The sequence below is a fragment of the Sarcophilus harrisii genome, chromosome 2 (genome assembly GCF_902635505.1).
Source record: "Sarcophilus harrisii chromosome 2, mSarHar1.11, whole genome shotgun sequence".
Taxonomy (NCBI): Eukaryota; Metazoa; Chordata; class Mammalia; order Dasyuromorphia; family Dasyuridae; genus Sarcophilus; species Sarcophilus harrisii.
Window position 1 is genome coordinate 241,236,001 of NC_045427.1, and position 13,736 is coordinate 241,249,736.

Here is a 13,736-nt window from a genome sequence, read left to right on the forward strand (position 1 = left end):
AGCACAGCAATTCAGTAGCAAATCTAGGGCTGAAGGCTGGCCTCCGGACTTCCAGTCAGGCATTCTTTTCATAGCCTTGCACTGCCTACCCTCTGAGGAGACTTCTCCAGATGAGAGGCCCCTCTCTCTGAAGGACTGAAGAGCTCGTGTCCGGAAGGCAGGGTGAGGTACAGACCTGTCAATGCTGACAGTAGCAAAATGCTCTCCAATGTCCTCATCGATGGTCAGGGTCCTGTGGGCCGCCTCCCCGAGCCGGTAAACCCACTGCACCTTGTGCTCATGCAGGATCACTCCCATGTAGTCCCCAGAAGCCTGGAGGTCAGATCGGGGAAGGATGTACTACCCGGGGCATGAGCCGCCCCTTTCCCCTCCCACTCCCCCAGCCAAATGGATCTGGGGTTCTGGGGATCTGGTGACTGGATAATAAACTCCAGTGCCCAAGACCCCAGGGTCCCTTCCTGCAAATATTCAGCCTCTGGGGGATGTGCGGCTGGCTGGCTCTTCCCCCTGCCCAAATACCTCGCGACTGCCCATATAGAGGATAAACTGGCTGCCGCCATTGTGGCCCTGCTGCTGAGGAGGCTCTGAGCTCTGGATATAGAACTTGAGTGCTGTGTACGCAGCCAGGTCCTGTAGGTCCCGGGGCGGTCGCAGCTGCACTCCCGAGCGGCCGTTGAATTTCATGGGCACTTTCACCTGGTTGGAGGAAGCCTGGTCAGTCAGTGCTGGGCTTTGGGAGGGAGAGGGCATCGTCTTTGGCGGTCTGCCCTGAGGAACCCGAAGTTGGGCAGGAACACTCCAGCTGAACCCCCTAACCAGAACCCCTCTGAGGACAACAGTGGGCTGGAGGTACCAGCCCGGCCCTTTCTACTCCATTACAGACTAGGCCCAGGCCCCAGACTGCCAGGAGCACAGAAAGAGGACCACTGTACAGACATGGAGGACAGACTCCTCCTCCTCCTAAAGGCCTATTGGGCAGAGCTTGAGCAGTCACCAACTTCAGCTGGGATCTTATACCTCGGATCCTCTCTCAGCCCCAGGAATCTCTGTTCCTTCAATAAAACAATACAGTCATATTTATATAGTCCTTTTGAGCCCTTTAAATATATTCTCTGACCCTCACACTAATCTTGTGAGAAAGGTGTTATTATACTCATTTAATAAATGAGGAAACTGAGGATGAAAAAAAAATAAATTGCTCAGGGCACCCACTAGGAACTATCTAAGAAAGGATACACACCCAGCTGTCCCAGATGCTTGGCTCCCCCCTCCTGCTTCTTCCCCCTGACCCTTCTTCCTTAGCACCATCCCCGGTCTTTCTTTTAGCCAAGCCCCTGCTCCCTTGCCTGCCCCCGATACCCCCATCGCTACCTTGCTTGCAGCACTGCGGGCCTGGGTGATGAGCTCCCGCACCCGCAAGATGCTGTTGGAGAGGGCCAAGCTGGCGTTCTGGCCTCTCTTGTTCTCCAGCTGGCTTAGCTTGGCCAGTAGTTGAGGCAGAGTCTTCTCCAGACTGGACACTGCAGGAGAGATGAGAACCCACAGATGAAACACCCATACTTCAGAGAGCTGTGGTCAGTGGGAACAAAAAGGAGAAGCTGACCCTCACCCACCAGGCTCAGGGAATGGGGACCATCAATGGCTTCCCTTTATATAAAGGACAGAATCGTCTTGCCCACAGGAGGATGAACTTACCCACCGTGGAATAAGAAAGATAAATGATATTACATCAATCTGGATATAACATCAATTACAATTTTTTTCCTGTAACATCTCAAATATAACATGTCCAAAACAGAAATGATTATCTTTCCCCCCTAAGCCCACCCTAATTATTGATTTTCCAAACATTACTCAGATTTATCAAGTTCTAGTTAAATTGTCCATGTTCTTGCTATTGCTCACTTGCAAAAATAATTCTCCAATCTTATGAGCTGTTACTCATACCAATATATTCCTTCCTCACCTCTACCTATTTAAATTCCCAGTTTTCTTTAAAGTTCAGCCTAAGTCTTGCTTTTTATCTGAAGCCTTTCCTGATCTCCCCCCACCCCCCAGCTACTAGGGCTTTCCCTCTAAATTAATTTTTATTTATTTTGTATATTTGATTACATTTTAAACATGAGAAAACTGAGGCCTACATTAATGATATGTTCAAAGGCATATAATGAGTGAAAGATAGGCCCAACATTAAAACATAGGTCTCCCTGCTCCCAGCCTCTTCCCTGCCCCGGCCCAGCCCAGCTTCCTGACCTGATTTCCCAGCATCTTCCATAGCCTGGGCCAGGTCTTGGCTTCTCAGGTCCCCGTACTGTCCCTGCCATTGATGCAGGTTCTTCTGCATGTCCCTCAATGTGGCCCCCACCTGTGTGGCTGTGTCATTGGCTTCCATGGCCACTGCCTTGGCCCGGGCGATTTTCTCACTTGTATCATCTAGGACAGGTAAACATTAGCTCAATATTTCAAGAACCAACTTTTCTCAAACTGCTCTGAAATAGTCTTGGCTAATGCTAAGGGATACTTACTGAAGGGATAAGGACCAATTATTTCAAATTGGGGATGAGGTGATTATGATAGCAAGGTAAATACTCCCAAGATAAAAAAGAAAGATATGTAGACCAGAGCTTCAGAGGTCACCAAGCTTTCTAGAGGTGGAATTACAACCTCCACATTTTACAAATGAAGAAAATAAGGCAAAGAGAGACTAAGTGACTCACCTTAGCGCATATAATTAGTGTCAGAAGCAGAATTTGAACTCAAGTATTTCTGACTCCAATGCCCTAGCCACCATGCTACCTTACTGTCTAAGTGATGAGTAGGTGACTTTGCAATGAAACTACTTGAGAATCAGGATTCTGGGGTAATCAGGCAAATAAAGACAAGTCACCTACCAGCCCATTACCAGGTCAGTATGCTAGGAAAACTCCTAAATGGGAATTATTGGTCACTGTTCTCTCCTCTAATCCCGACATAGGTGACTGAGTATAGGAACCCCAAAGGTGGGGAAAATGCAGGGTCCTAAGGAATGATGGGGGAGCCTAGGCCAGACACACCTTTGTCCATGGCTAGCATGCTCTGTACACCCTTCAGCTGGGCAACTAGATGATCCTTCTTAGCTTTGGCTTCTTCCAGTTGAGTCCGAGAGGCTTGCAAGGTTTCTCTAATGGCTGGAGAGAAAGGCCAAGGAATCATTGTAAGCACAAAGTTTGGTTCAACTGACAGCCACTGTAGGCTATAGTCTCCTCAGGGAGGCAAAGGAACCAAGGCACAGTGATAAAGAGGATGCACATATGTGCTCTTGCTCTCCCTCTTTTCCTCCCTTCCCCCCTTTCTCCTTCCCTCCCTCCCTCCCTTTTTCCTTCTCTGTCTCTGTCTCTTCCTCTCTTTCTCCCTCTGCCTCTCTCATACACACACACACACACACACACACACACACACACACTCTTTAATTTCATTCAGCACAAATTTATTGAGAATTGACTATGTGCAGAGTACTGTCCTAGGTGCTGAGGATACAAAGAATTACAGTGCTGTCCCTAAAGAGCTTGCAGCTACATATAAAGAAACATATAAATATACACACGGATACAGATGAAGCCACACTGATCACAGATATATATACACACAGCAACAAAGAATCCATATGTAGGTAAAAACATACACAGAAGAATAAATACATACACAAACATAAGCTTGTTTAAAGCATGTGTAGGGGGAAGAGCATGGAACTAGAAGTCAGGAGGGAGTTAGGGTCACATTCTATCTCTGATAATTAGTCAGCTTTGTGACTCTGGGCAAAGTCACCTGCTCTCTTTCAGCTTCAGTTTCCTCATCTGAAATGGAGATAATATCTGTCCTGTAGAACTTACCTCACGGAAGTATTATGGGGCTCCAAGGAGATAAATGACATATAAAATGTCTCAAGAGCTTAAAAGTGCCATGTAATATTAGTTACTATGTTGCCAGTAATGACGATACAGAGACACAGAAAGCAGAGACGTATACTTAACATGATACAGGGATTCCTATGTACACACACAAATACACTATAAAACACCTCTAAAACCCAACTTCCTTTTTACCTGGGTTTGAATAAATGAATGCAATGCCAGCCCAGGAGGCATGTGCCCCCAGTTCTACAGAGAGGACGAAGGCACACAAGGGACCGACAAAGGTGACACGAGCTGCCCCACATCAGCCACCTTCTGACAAAGGCCCCCTTCCCCTGCCTGTTCCTCATCACCCACGGCCGTGCCAATCCAGCCGGCCTCTGGCCCATCCACGTCCCAAGCCAAGCAGCCCTGGCCTCGGGCTCTCACCTCCGTTCAATCTCCTCTGTTGGTCACGGACAGCTTCTTCCAGGATGCTGCTGTTCTCCCGGAGCTCCCGGGCGCGGGCACTCAGGCCTTCCTGAACGACCATCTGAGGACAAAAAGGGAAGAGGAGGCGGGTTCGGAGCTCCAGGGATGCAACTCCCTGAGGACCCGAGAGGAGGCAGGGAACAAAGCCTAACCTCCAAAGACCTCTTCCCCCGTCTCTTACCAGCCCTTGATCCTGGAGTTGGAAAGAGCAGCCTGAGGCCCACCAGAGCCCGTGGGGAAGACACTCACCTCCCAAGTACTGGTTGCATTGTGCAGGGCCTGGCCGGCGGCCTCCTCGGCCTGCCTCACTGCCTGGAGGATGCTGCCATAAGCATTGGAGGCTTCAATTGCTCGCTGAATAAACCGATCCTGGTTTGTGCTGCGAATGATGCTGCGCAGGGATGCAGAGGGAGCTCAGGCCTCGGGTGGCGAAGGGAGCTCCCCATTCACTGCCCTCTGCTATGATCCTCTGGCCTCCCCAACTACTTCAGCTCAGCATGATCTGGCCAGCCGTCAGGATTCAGGGTCCCCAGGAGGAGTGACCCCAACCCTCATTGCCCCCAAAGCCAAACCCAGTCACTTCCTGCAGAAAGTCATCGAGGACCAATTCCACATCCCTCGGACGGCTTGGTTTTTGCCAAGCTTACATGCACAGTGCTGACAGGCCTTCAAGCCTGTCTAATCCAGTTCCAGGAGAGGAAAGTCACTTGTCCACGATGTCTACTATTAAGTAGCAGAGCTGAGACACAAACCCCAGTCTCCCAAGCTCAATTTTGTTTATATCTATTTGTGTTCGCACTGTCTCTCATTATGGAATATAAACTCTATGGGACAAAACTATTTCATCTTCATCTCTGGATCTCCGATGACCAGCAGAGTGCCCTGGAGACAGAGCTGATGGGAACTGGTGGCAGGTTAGCTAGGAAGCGTGGACAGGGAAGCATCAAAGGTAACGCCAGGACTCTCATTACTATTTACACCTCCCTTTCTAGTCCTTATAACACTGACCTCAGCGTATGGCTCTGAAGACCAGATGAGCCGGGGTCAGAATGCTCAGGGAGGCTGGGGGTACTTTTGACCACTCCGTCTCATCCCCAAGTCCTCTCCTTTCCCTGGCCGGACTCCAGCAGAGGCCATGGCCCAACAACCCTGGCACTCCTCCCTCAGGGGCTGCCTCACCTGGAGAGGTTGTATGCCAGCTGGTCGAGCTCTCGGGCATGCTCCTCAGCCCGCTCCACGAGAGGAATCTTGCTGCTTGCAGGAGAAAACTTCTGCATCTTCTCCGTCAAGGGGGTTCGGGCACCATCCAGGTTGGCAGCCAGACGCTCGTACTCCTGGGGAAAGACAAAACCATGTTCAAGGCTTCCCTTTAAAGACATAGCTCAGCCCAACGCCAGTCTCCCAGGCCTTTGCCCTGCCTTCCCAAACCTCTCCCAATCACTAAAATGGCTCCTCGAAAGCTGCCTGATTTTTGCAATGAACTCAACATGCAAATGTCTATAAATGCAAAACAGCGCAAAAATTCTCAGAAACAGTTCTATCCTGGGCCACCAGGAGGCTATCCATTTTCAGGATTATCTGTAATATCTCAGGCAGGGCCTCTGTGCTAAGAGGGGAGGGAGCTCTTTATTCCATGAATGGTTCTGAAAGGGGTTGAGAGCTATTTGAATCTCTGGCCTGCTCCCAAAGTGGAATGGAAATGGGTTGGTAGTGGACATTTTTAAATACTATTTGTGCTAGTACAATACATGTTGGATAAAGTTAGATTCAAGAGTCAAGAATGTCTGGGGTTCAATCTTCACCTTTCACATACACTGGCTGTGTGAACCTAGGCAAATGATTTCATTTCATGTAGGCAATGTTTTCTAAGAATGTAAGCTGTTAAGCAGATGCTGATCAGCTTTGATAGGAGTCTCTCATCCTAAGGTCATTAAATCCAATAAAATCATAAGTCTATTCTGGACCAAAAAAAATCCCCCCAAAACAAAACTATTCTAGTCCCTAATCCCACTTGTAATTTATCCACAAAGTACATCATGCAAATCTATTTAAATGAATATATGGAAAAAATACTCTAAATCACTGCTATTTAGAGAAATGCAAATTAAAATAACTCCAAAGTATCACTACACACTTGGCTAAGATTGACTTGATTGGCTAAGATGACAGGAAAAGAGAATGATAAATGTTGGGGGGATGTGGAAAAACTAGGACACTGATGCATTGTTGGTGGAGTTCTGAACAGATCCAACCATTCTGGGAGAGCAATCTAGAACTATACCCAAAGAATTAACAAACTGTGCATACCCTTTGACCCAGCAGTGTTTCTACTGGGCTTATATCCCAAAGAGACCTTAAAGAAGGGAAAGGGACCTGTATGTGCCAAAATGTTTGTGGCAACTCTGTTTGTAGCTAGAAGCTGGAAAATGAATGGATGCCCATCAATTGGAGAATGACTGAATAAATTGTGGTATATGAATGTTATGGAATATTATTGTTCTGTAAGAAACGACCCGCAGGATCATCAGAAAGGCCAGAGAGACTTACATGAACTGATGCTGAGTGAAATGAGCAGAACCAGGAGATCATTGTACATGGCAACAATAAGATTATATACTATGATCAACTGTGATGGACACAATGAGATTATTCAGGCCAGTTCCAATAGATTTGTGATGGAGAGAGCCATCTGCATCCAGAAAGAGGACCATGGGTACTGAATATGGATCACAACATAGTATTTTCACTTTTTTTGTTGTGTTTGCTTGCTTTTTTTTCCTTTCTCATTTTTTTCCTTTTTGATCTAATTTTTCTTATGTAGCATGATAAATGGAGAACTATGTTTTAAGAGGAATTGCACATGTTTAACCTATATTGCATTACTTGCTGTCTAGGGAGAGGGTGGAGGGATAAGGGGGAGAAAAATTTGGAATACAAGGTTTTGCAAGGGTGAATGTTGGAAACTATCTTTACATGTATTTGAAAATAGAGCTATTATCAAAATAAAAAATAAAGTTTAAAAAATGAACATATTTATGCAGAAAAACAATGTGGATGTGATGTAACAGAAAGTGCTTTGACTGAGAGCCGGAAGACTGGTAAAGTTTCAGTCCTAGATTTGCCACTGATTGGAAGTGTGTTCTTGGCCAAGTCACTTCCCTTTCCCTTTAAATTCACCATCTGGACCTACCCCATCCTCCACCCCTCCTTCTCTCACCTCTTTGGCCCTGTCCATGGTCTGCAAAAGTTCAGAAACTTGAGCTAAGGCATCCTCAGCCATGCGCAGAGTATCCCTCAGTGTTGCATTCTCTCTCTCCAACTCCTTTTTCTTTTGCTGAAAGCCAGAAGGAATCAATGTCACTGAATTCCTCAAGAGCTCCCAGTTCCTCCCCCTTCATCTTCTCCTTCCTGAATCCTGTAATTCCTTTGGGAGCGGCAAATTGTCAGACTAGCATAAGGGAGAAGGCCAAAAAGAGATGACCCTGCCCATGGACAACAGGAGGCTGAGCTCACAAGTATCCTGGTCAGGAATCGGGGTGGGGGGAGAGGAGGAGAAAGGGTCAGAGGGAGACAGACAGGCTCCTGGGGCTGTGGGCGCTCTCACCAGCCTCTCTTCCAGGTGTTCTTGGTTCCGACTGTTGAGCTCTTCAGTGAGACGAGTCTTATTGACGGCCTCATTCAAGGCATCCCGGAGATCCATGAGCTGCGAACTGTGCTGAGCCAACCGCTCCCGGATACTTGATGCCAACGTCTGACTTTCTTCCCATTGGCTGGTTAGTTGACTTTGCACTCGGTTTAGTACTGACCCGGCACAAAGAAGAAGGTGGTAGAGAAAGAGAGAGAAAAAAAGTGGTCATTTGCAGCCAAAGGATCACAGGATTTAGCCAGAAAGATGCTTCAGAGGTCATCTAGCCCAGCGAGTGTGCAACTTTTTTGTTTCAGAATCCCTTTATACTCTTAAAAATTATTGAGGCTCTCCCCCCAAAGATAGATTACATCTATCAGCATTTACCAAAATAAAACATCAAAAAATTTGGTTTGCATGTAACTGGGAAAAATAAAAATATTAAAAAAAAAATAAAACATTTTAGAATGGTTTTGCATTCACAATCCCTTTAGACCTCCTAAAAGGGTCTCAGGAACCCCCAGGAGTTCCCTGGACCACACTTTGCATATCACTAATCTAGTTCTTCCTTTTATAATTGAGAATACTAAAGCTCAGTGTAGTTGAGTAACTTGACTACGATCACACAACATAACAAAATAATAAAGTCAGGATTTGAACAAGAACTGGGCTTTTGGCTGGGAACTCCATGCCCAGGGAATGCTTAAGGAAATTATAGTACATAGTTGCAATGAAATATAATGTACTTATAAGGTAGACTGATCTTGAGTAAAGAAAATAGAACTAGAGAAATACCATCCACAATAATTATCCTAATGCAAATGAAAAATAATACTCAAAAGCAGCTGAATTCAGTATAATGTAATAAACTAGTAACTTCAACAATTAGTCTTGGCCCTAGAAAATGATTGGTGCAATACATTTCTCTCCTTTCAGTAGAAGGAGGTTCCAGAGATATGGACGGCTACGTTTTTGTTACACATATTACTTCAGTTTTGCTCTACTGATTTTCTTTGCTTTGAATGACAGGTTAATGTGAGAACAGTACAATGGAAACTACTGACACTGCTGGGTGGTACAGAGGATAGTGCTGGACCCTTATTTAACCTTAGACACTTACTAGCCATGTGACCCTGGGCAATTCATTTAAGCTCTGCCTGTCTCAGTTTCCTCATCTGTGAAATGGGGGTAATACCAGTGCCTACCTTCCATGGTTGTGAAAATCAAATGAGAATATTTATGAAGTGCTTTATCACCCTTAAAGTGCTACATAAATTCTAGCTATTATTGTTTTTGTTAAATGAGTGGTATACAAAAGGAAATATCAATAAAACTTTATGCAACAAAATCAATGCTATTTTAAGAGATTCTCAGTATCATCCTCTACATTCTTATCCCACCATGAAATTCACATATCTGAGTCTTATTTTCTCAGTCTATAAGCTCCCTGAGGGCAGAAATTAAGACGCACCCTTTTCCTGACTCCCCCAGCACAGAACACAGGTATATTAGTGTAGACTTCTTTGCTTCAGGATTTTCTTGCTTATTAACTCCTGAAGATTTGAGTCAGGGCTCCCACTTACATCTCTGTGCTTCTCCCAGCTCCCCTTCAGCCACATTCCGTGGCCCCCCAAAATCCCTGTCTCGCATCTCCTGCAGCATTTGTTCCACTTCCGCCAGTGTCTGAAGGAACTCTTCACCAGAGGCTGTGCTGGTGTTAGATGGGGAGAGTCTGTCCATCTGAGATTTCAGCTCTGGGGAAAAAGCAAAGTCGGGGACAAAGGAAAGAGTGACCATGGTCACCAGCATCCCCATGGGGCCTGTGCCCTCTGCTCCCTTCACTCACAGAGAATGCTGTTAGGGTTATCTACCAGCCCAGCCCACACTGAATATGAATTCTCTCTAGAATGTCTCCAAAAAGGTGGTAATTCAAATAATATCTAACCTTCAGAAAGTGGAGGACCTTTTTCTACCATCTCCTCCCCAGAACCTCCCCTCCCCTTGTCTCCTGTTAAGCGAGCCCTCCTTCTCCGTTACTTGGGTCACTAGGTAGCCTCGTCAAGGCCGATACCCCTCCTTCCAGACGTACCCCCTAGAGCACGCTCCAGGTTCTGGAGGCTCTGGAGCAGGGTCTCTGCCCGCTGCAGGTTGTCCCCAGAGCTCTCCTGTAGCTGACCCGCCTGGGCTCGAACCTCTGACACCTAGAGGGCCAAGACCACAGTCAACCTAGAACTCTAAAGAGCTGAGGAGAGACGAAGAGTCCAAGCTGGAGAAAAGAAGTTAGGGGATAATGATAGGAAAACACTGCCCCACGTGATCTGGGCTAACCAGGGAACACCACCAAAGAGCCGCTCAGTGACAGAGGAGGAGGATGGGGGCAGGGAGAGACCGGGGAGGGAGCTCGGGGGGAAGGGAGGGAGCCTGCCCTGCTGTGAAGCGTGCTGGTCTCTTCCTCCAGAGCTCCACTCTGACGCTCCAGCTCATCTAGCCTCTGTCTTGTTGGCTCCCGAGACCCCGGCGGGCCCCGGAGCTGATTCTGGAAAGGGAAAGGAGACAAGGTTGGAGGCCCTGGGGGCTTTAGGAGAGAGGGTACAGGGGAGCACTTGGCTCGGGCCGACCTACCGTCAGGGCAGCAATGGAGCTGTTGATCTCGTGCAGTCGGGCCCAGGCCACGGAGCTGGCATTGAGGCTGCTGAGCTGCTGGCGGATGGTGGGGAAGAGGGACTCCATCCGCTCCAGGTCATCCAGCAGCAGCACCACACAGCTGTCACACACTTTGGGGCGAGGCAAGGACGGAGATCAGTGTGGGGAACGGGATCTGGGCTGGCTGGTGCAGAACCCCAATCTCCCTTGTCACAGTCCCCATAGGGAGATACAATGAGGCTACCCAACCCAGGCCTTGCTCATGGCACACCTGGGACCCAAGTCAGCCCGTCTCCAAAGTGGTCTAGGAACAGATGGGTGATCAGGGGAGGAGAGAAGGAGAGGGGAGGCGATAGCCAGACACGGACAGCTGTGGGATGAGGAGGGGTACGCAAAGAAGGGAAAACGAGGGGAAAGAAGATGCGTGAGGAAAGAGGTGTCAGGCCAGGACCCACCTTCACAGTGGACGCCCCCAGGGCTGTGGGTCACAGGAACTTGATGCTGGTGGCTGCAGGAGTCGCACTGTTTCCCACTTAGGCCGGGGGGGCAGGTGCACTCGCCCGTGCGGGGATCACAGTGGCCTCCCTGGCACTGGCAGCCTGTGCAGAAGAACAACCTACTGAGATGCTGACCCTCCAGATCCAGATCACCTCTCAGACTATGTCCTAACTGGATCCTCAGGGTCCACTGCATTGCCCATTTTGTCTTTCCACAATGTTGCTGCCCATCCTCCCAGGACTCTTCCCTTCTTATTCCTTCCCTTATTTGCTCTCCCAGGGACCCCACTTGATTTGGAGACTCACGGGTACAGCCATGCTCATTGAACCCCCAGTAGCCAGGGGCACACTGCTGGCACTGTGTTCCACTGACCCCTGCCCGGCAATGGCACTGACCACTCTGGGAGTGGCAGCTGGACCCAACTGCACCCAGACCACAGTTACAGGGCTGGCAGCCTCCACAACTGTCAAAGCCATAGTGTCCATCCTGGAGGGAGAGAAAGCCAAAAAGAGAAGGGTGTCGAGTGGGGTAGGAGGAATGAAGCTCCCCATTTTTGTGAAGGTAGCCCCTTTAGAGGCAAGATGGAGAACTCTGTAAAGGCAGATGTCCAGGATCCCTTTGTCCAACAGGCTCCATCACTCTCCCTCCCAAGTCCTGGGCCAAGCCACAGGTGTTACCTGACAGCGATCACAACGCTGACCAGTCACCCCGGCCTTGCACCGACACTGCCCCGTTCTAGCATCGCACACCTCTGTCCCACAGGGTGAGCAGTCACACTCTGAGAGAGCAAAGACAAGAGAGCAATGGGAATAATAAGTCTAAGACTTTCACCTTCACCCTGAACAAACCACCAACTAAGCCGCCCATCTCATTCCATGCTGGGACCCTGCTTGTTTAGGTATTAGGACCTAGCTGCTCTGCGCAGGGATACTGGCGCCCCTTCACCCTTCCTTCCACACCCAGGGCAGCCCCAACCTTACTTGTACAGTTCCTGGGGAGCAGAGCGTTGCCATAGTAACCAGGAGCACAGCTCTCACAGTGGGGGCCAGCTGTATGGTACATGCACCCCAAGCACGCCCCAGTCAGTGGATCACAATGACTGAACAGCATGTTAGGGTCACCGTTCCCACTGCAGTCACAAGGCTGGCAGGAGCTGCCAATCACCAAGGGGTTGCCATAGTATCCAGGAGCACACCTAAGGAGAGGCAACATTATCCAGGTGGATCAGCATAGCCTTGACCAGCAACATGGGCAGTCACCTTGACAGCCAGGGAGCCCGGTCTGTTCCTGCTCGGTCACTACACGCGAGTCACATTAACTAGCTCTGCTTCCTCCAGTACACCGCCCACCACGCTCCCCTGTCGGCATCCGTGCCCAGGAGCAGTCACTCCCAGGACTGTCAGGCTCAGACTGGACACCGTCTTAAGCACTGGCCCTGCCCGCACAGACTGGCCCTGCCCTCACAGTTCCCATTCCACAGATAACCATGAGACCTGCCAGCACATGGGGAGGCTGTGCCAGTGCACGTGTTGCCCGGGGGGAGGACGGTTATTGAAGACTTTCTGGAGGAAGAAGCATCTGATTTACTTTAATGGGACAGGTCAGGGATTCAGTAGAGAAGGAGAGAGCATTCCAAGAATAAGGAATGGGATGAACAACGCTGGGAGGTGGGAAAGTACAGGAAGTATTTGGGGACAGAAAATGGTCTAACTTGTCTTAAGCATAAAACATATGGAGAAAAATTATATGGGATAAAACTGAAAATAAAAGGAAGAGCTCAGCTGCAGAAGACTGAATGCCAGGTAAAAAAAAAAGTCGGACTTTATTTGGTGATGGGGAATCATTGCAGATTTGTGAGCAGAATAAACTGAGCAGATGTATACATAAAAAAGATGGCTGCTAGCAATATAGATGAACTGAAGGGGGGGAAATGAAATGGGAATAGTTTTTAGGAGTTTGTTGGAATAGATTAGACATGTGGCAAGGATGGCTTGTACTAGGGTTCTGGTACAGGGAATTCATAAAAAAATGGAAAAGATGTTACAGAAGTGGACTGATGATAGTTTGAATATGATATGTGTCTGTACATATATGTGTGTGTGTGTGTGTGTGTGTGTGTGTGTGTGTGTATACACATATAATATGGAGGGAGAAAGACAGAGACAGCGAGAGGGCTGCCAAGATGGTGCCAGTATACTTTCCATTACACTTCCCTTTTCCTCTCTTGCCTGCAACGTTTAATTCAATAGGCTGGTGTGAAGATCAAGGAATACAATATGAGGAAAGGCTTTGCACACCTTAAAAGCCAGTTCCATGGTTATCATCATTACTTACCGCTCACAAGAAGTTCCAGCGTACCCAGGCTGGCAGAGACACTGAGTGACTCCACCCTTATGGACACATCCAACTGCAAAGCTGAAAGGAGAGAAGAACAGATGGATCTTCTCAGAACCCATCAGTTAGCAATTGCCTAATGGCCTGAAGCACACAGACTTAAATAGGTAGAGATGAACCAACTGTCATGGATACTTCCCACCCCTTACCCAGTCTTCTCTACTCCCAGCTAAACAATCCCCAGTTCCTTTTGTTGATGTCTCTGTACCATGGTT

The 13,736-nt window shown here is 48.2% G+C and overlaps 1 protein-coding gene across 1 annotated transcript in view; it reads right to left on the reverse strand.

The window, feature by feature from the left end:
- The window catches only part of LAMA5 (laminin subunit alpha 5), a 115,327-nt gene that overhangs the window by 12,644 nt on the left and 88,947 nt on the right, over positions 1-13,736 (reverse strand). Inside the window, exons 44-62 of the mRNA XM_031951721.1 lie at positions 13,462-13,542; positions 12,108-12,322; positions 11,805-11,905; positions 11,433-11,613; positions 11,085-11,228; positions 10,609-10,760; positions 10,412-10,522; positions 10,076-10,187; positions 9,570-9,740; positions 7,966-8,162; positions 7,579-7,695; positions 5,541-5,695; positions 4,611-4,752; positions 4,320-4,422; positions 3,054-3,167; positions 2,254-2,433; positions 1,372-1,520; positions 520-696; positions 176-312 (exon numbers count right to left, since the gene is read on the reverse strand). Coding sequence (XP_031807581.1) covers positions 176-312; positions 520-696; positions 1,372-1,520; positions 2,254-2,433; positions 3,054-3,167; positions 4,320-4,422; positions 4,611-4,752; positions 5,541-5,695; positions 7,579-7,695; positions 7,966-8,162; positions 9,570-9,740; positions 10,076-10,187; positions 10,412-10,522; positions 10,609-10,760; positions 11,085-11,228; positions 11,433-11,613; positions 11,805-11,905; positions 12,108-12,322; positions 13,462-13,542 — 2,739 coding nt within the window. The remainder of the gene's footprint in view (positions 1-175; positions 313-519; positions 697-1,371; positions 1,521-2,253; positions 2,434-3,053; positions 3,168-4,319; positions 4,423-4,610; positions 4,753-5,540; positions 5,696-7,578; positions 7,696-7,965; positions 8,163-9,569; positions 9,741-10,075; positions 10,188-10,411; positions 10,523-10,608; positions 10,761-11,084; positions 11,229-11,432; positions 11,614-11,804; positions 11,906-12,107; positions 12,323-13,461; positions 13,543-13,736) is intronic.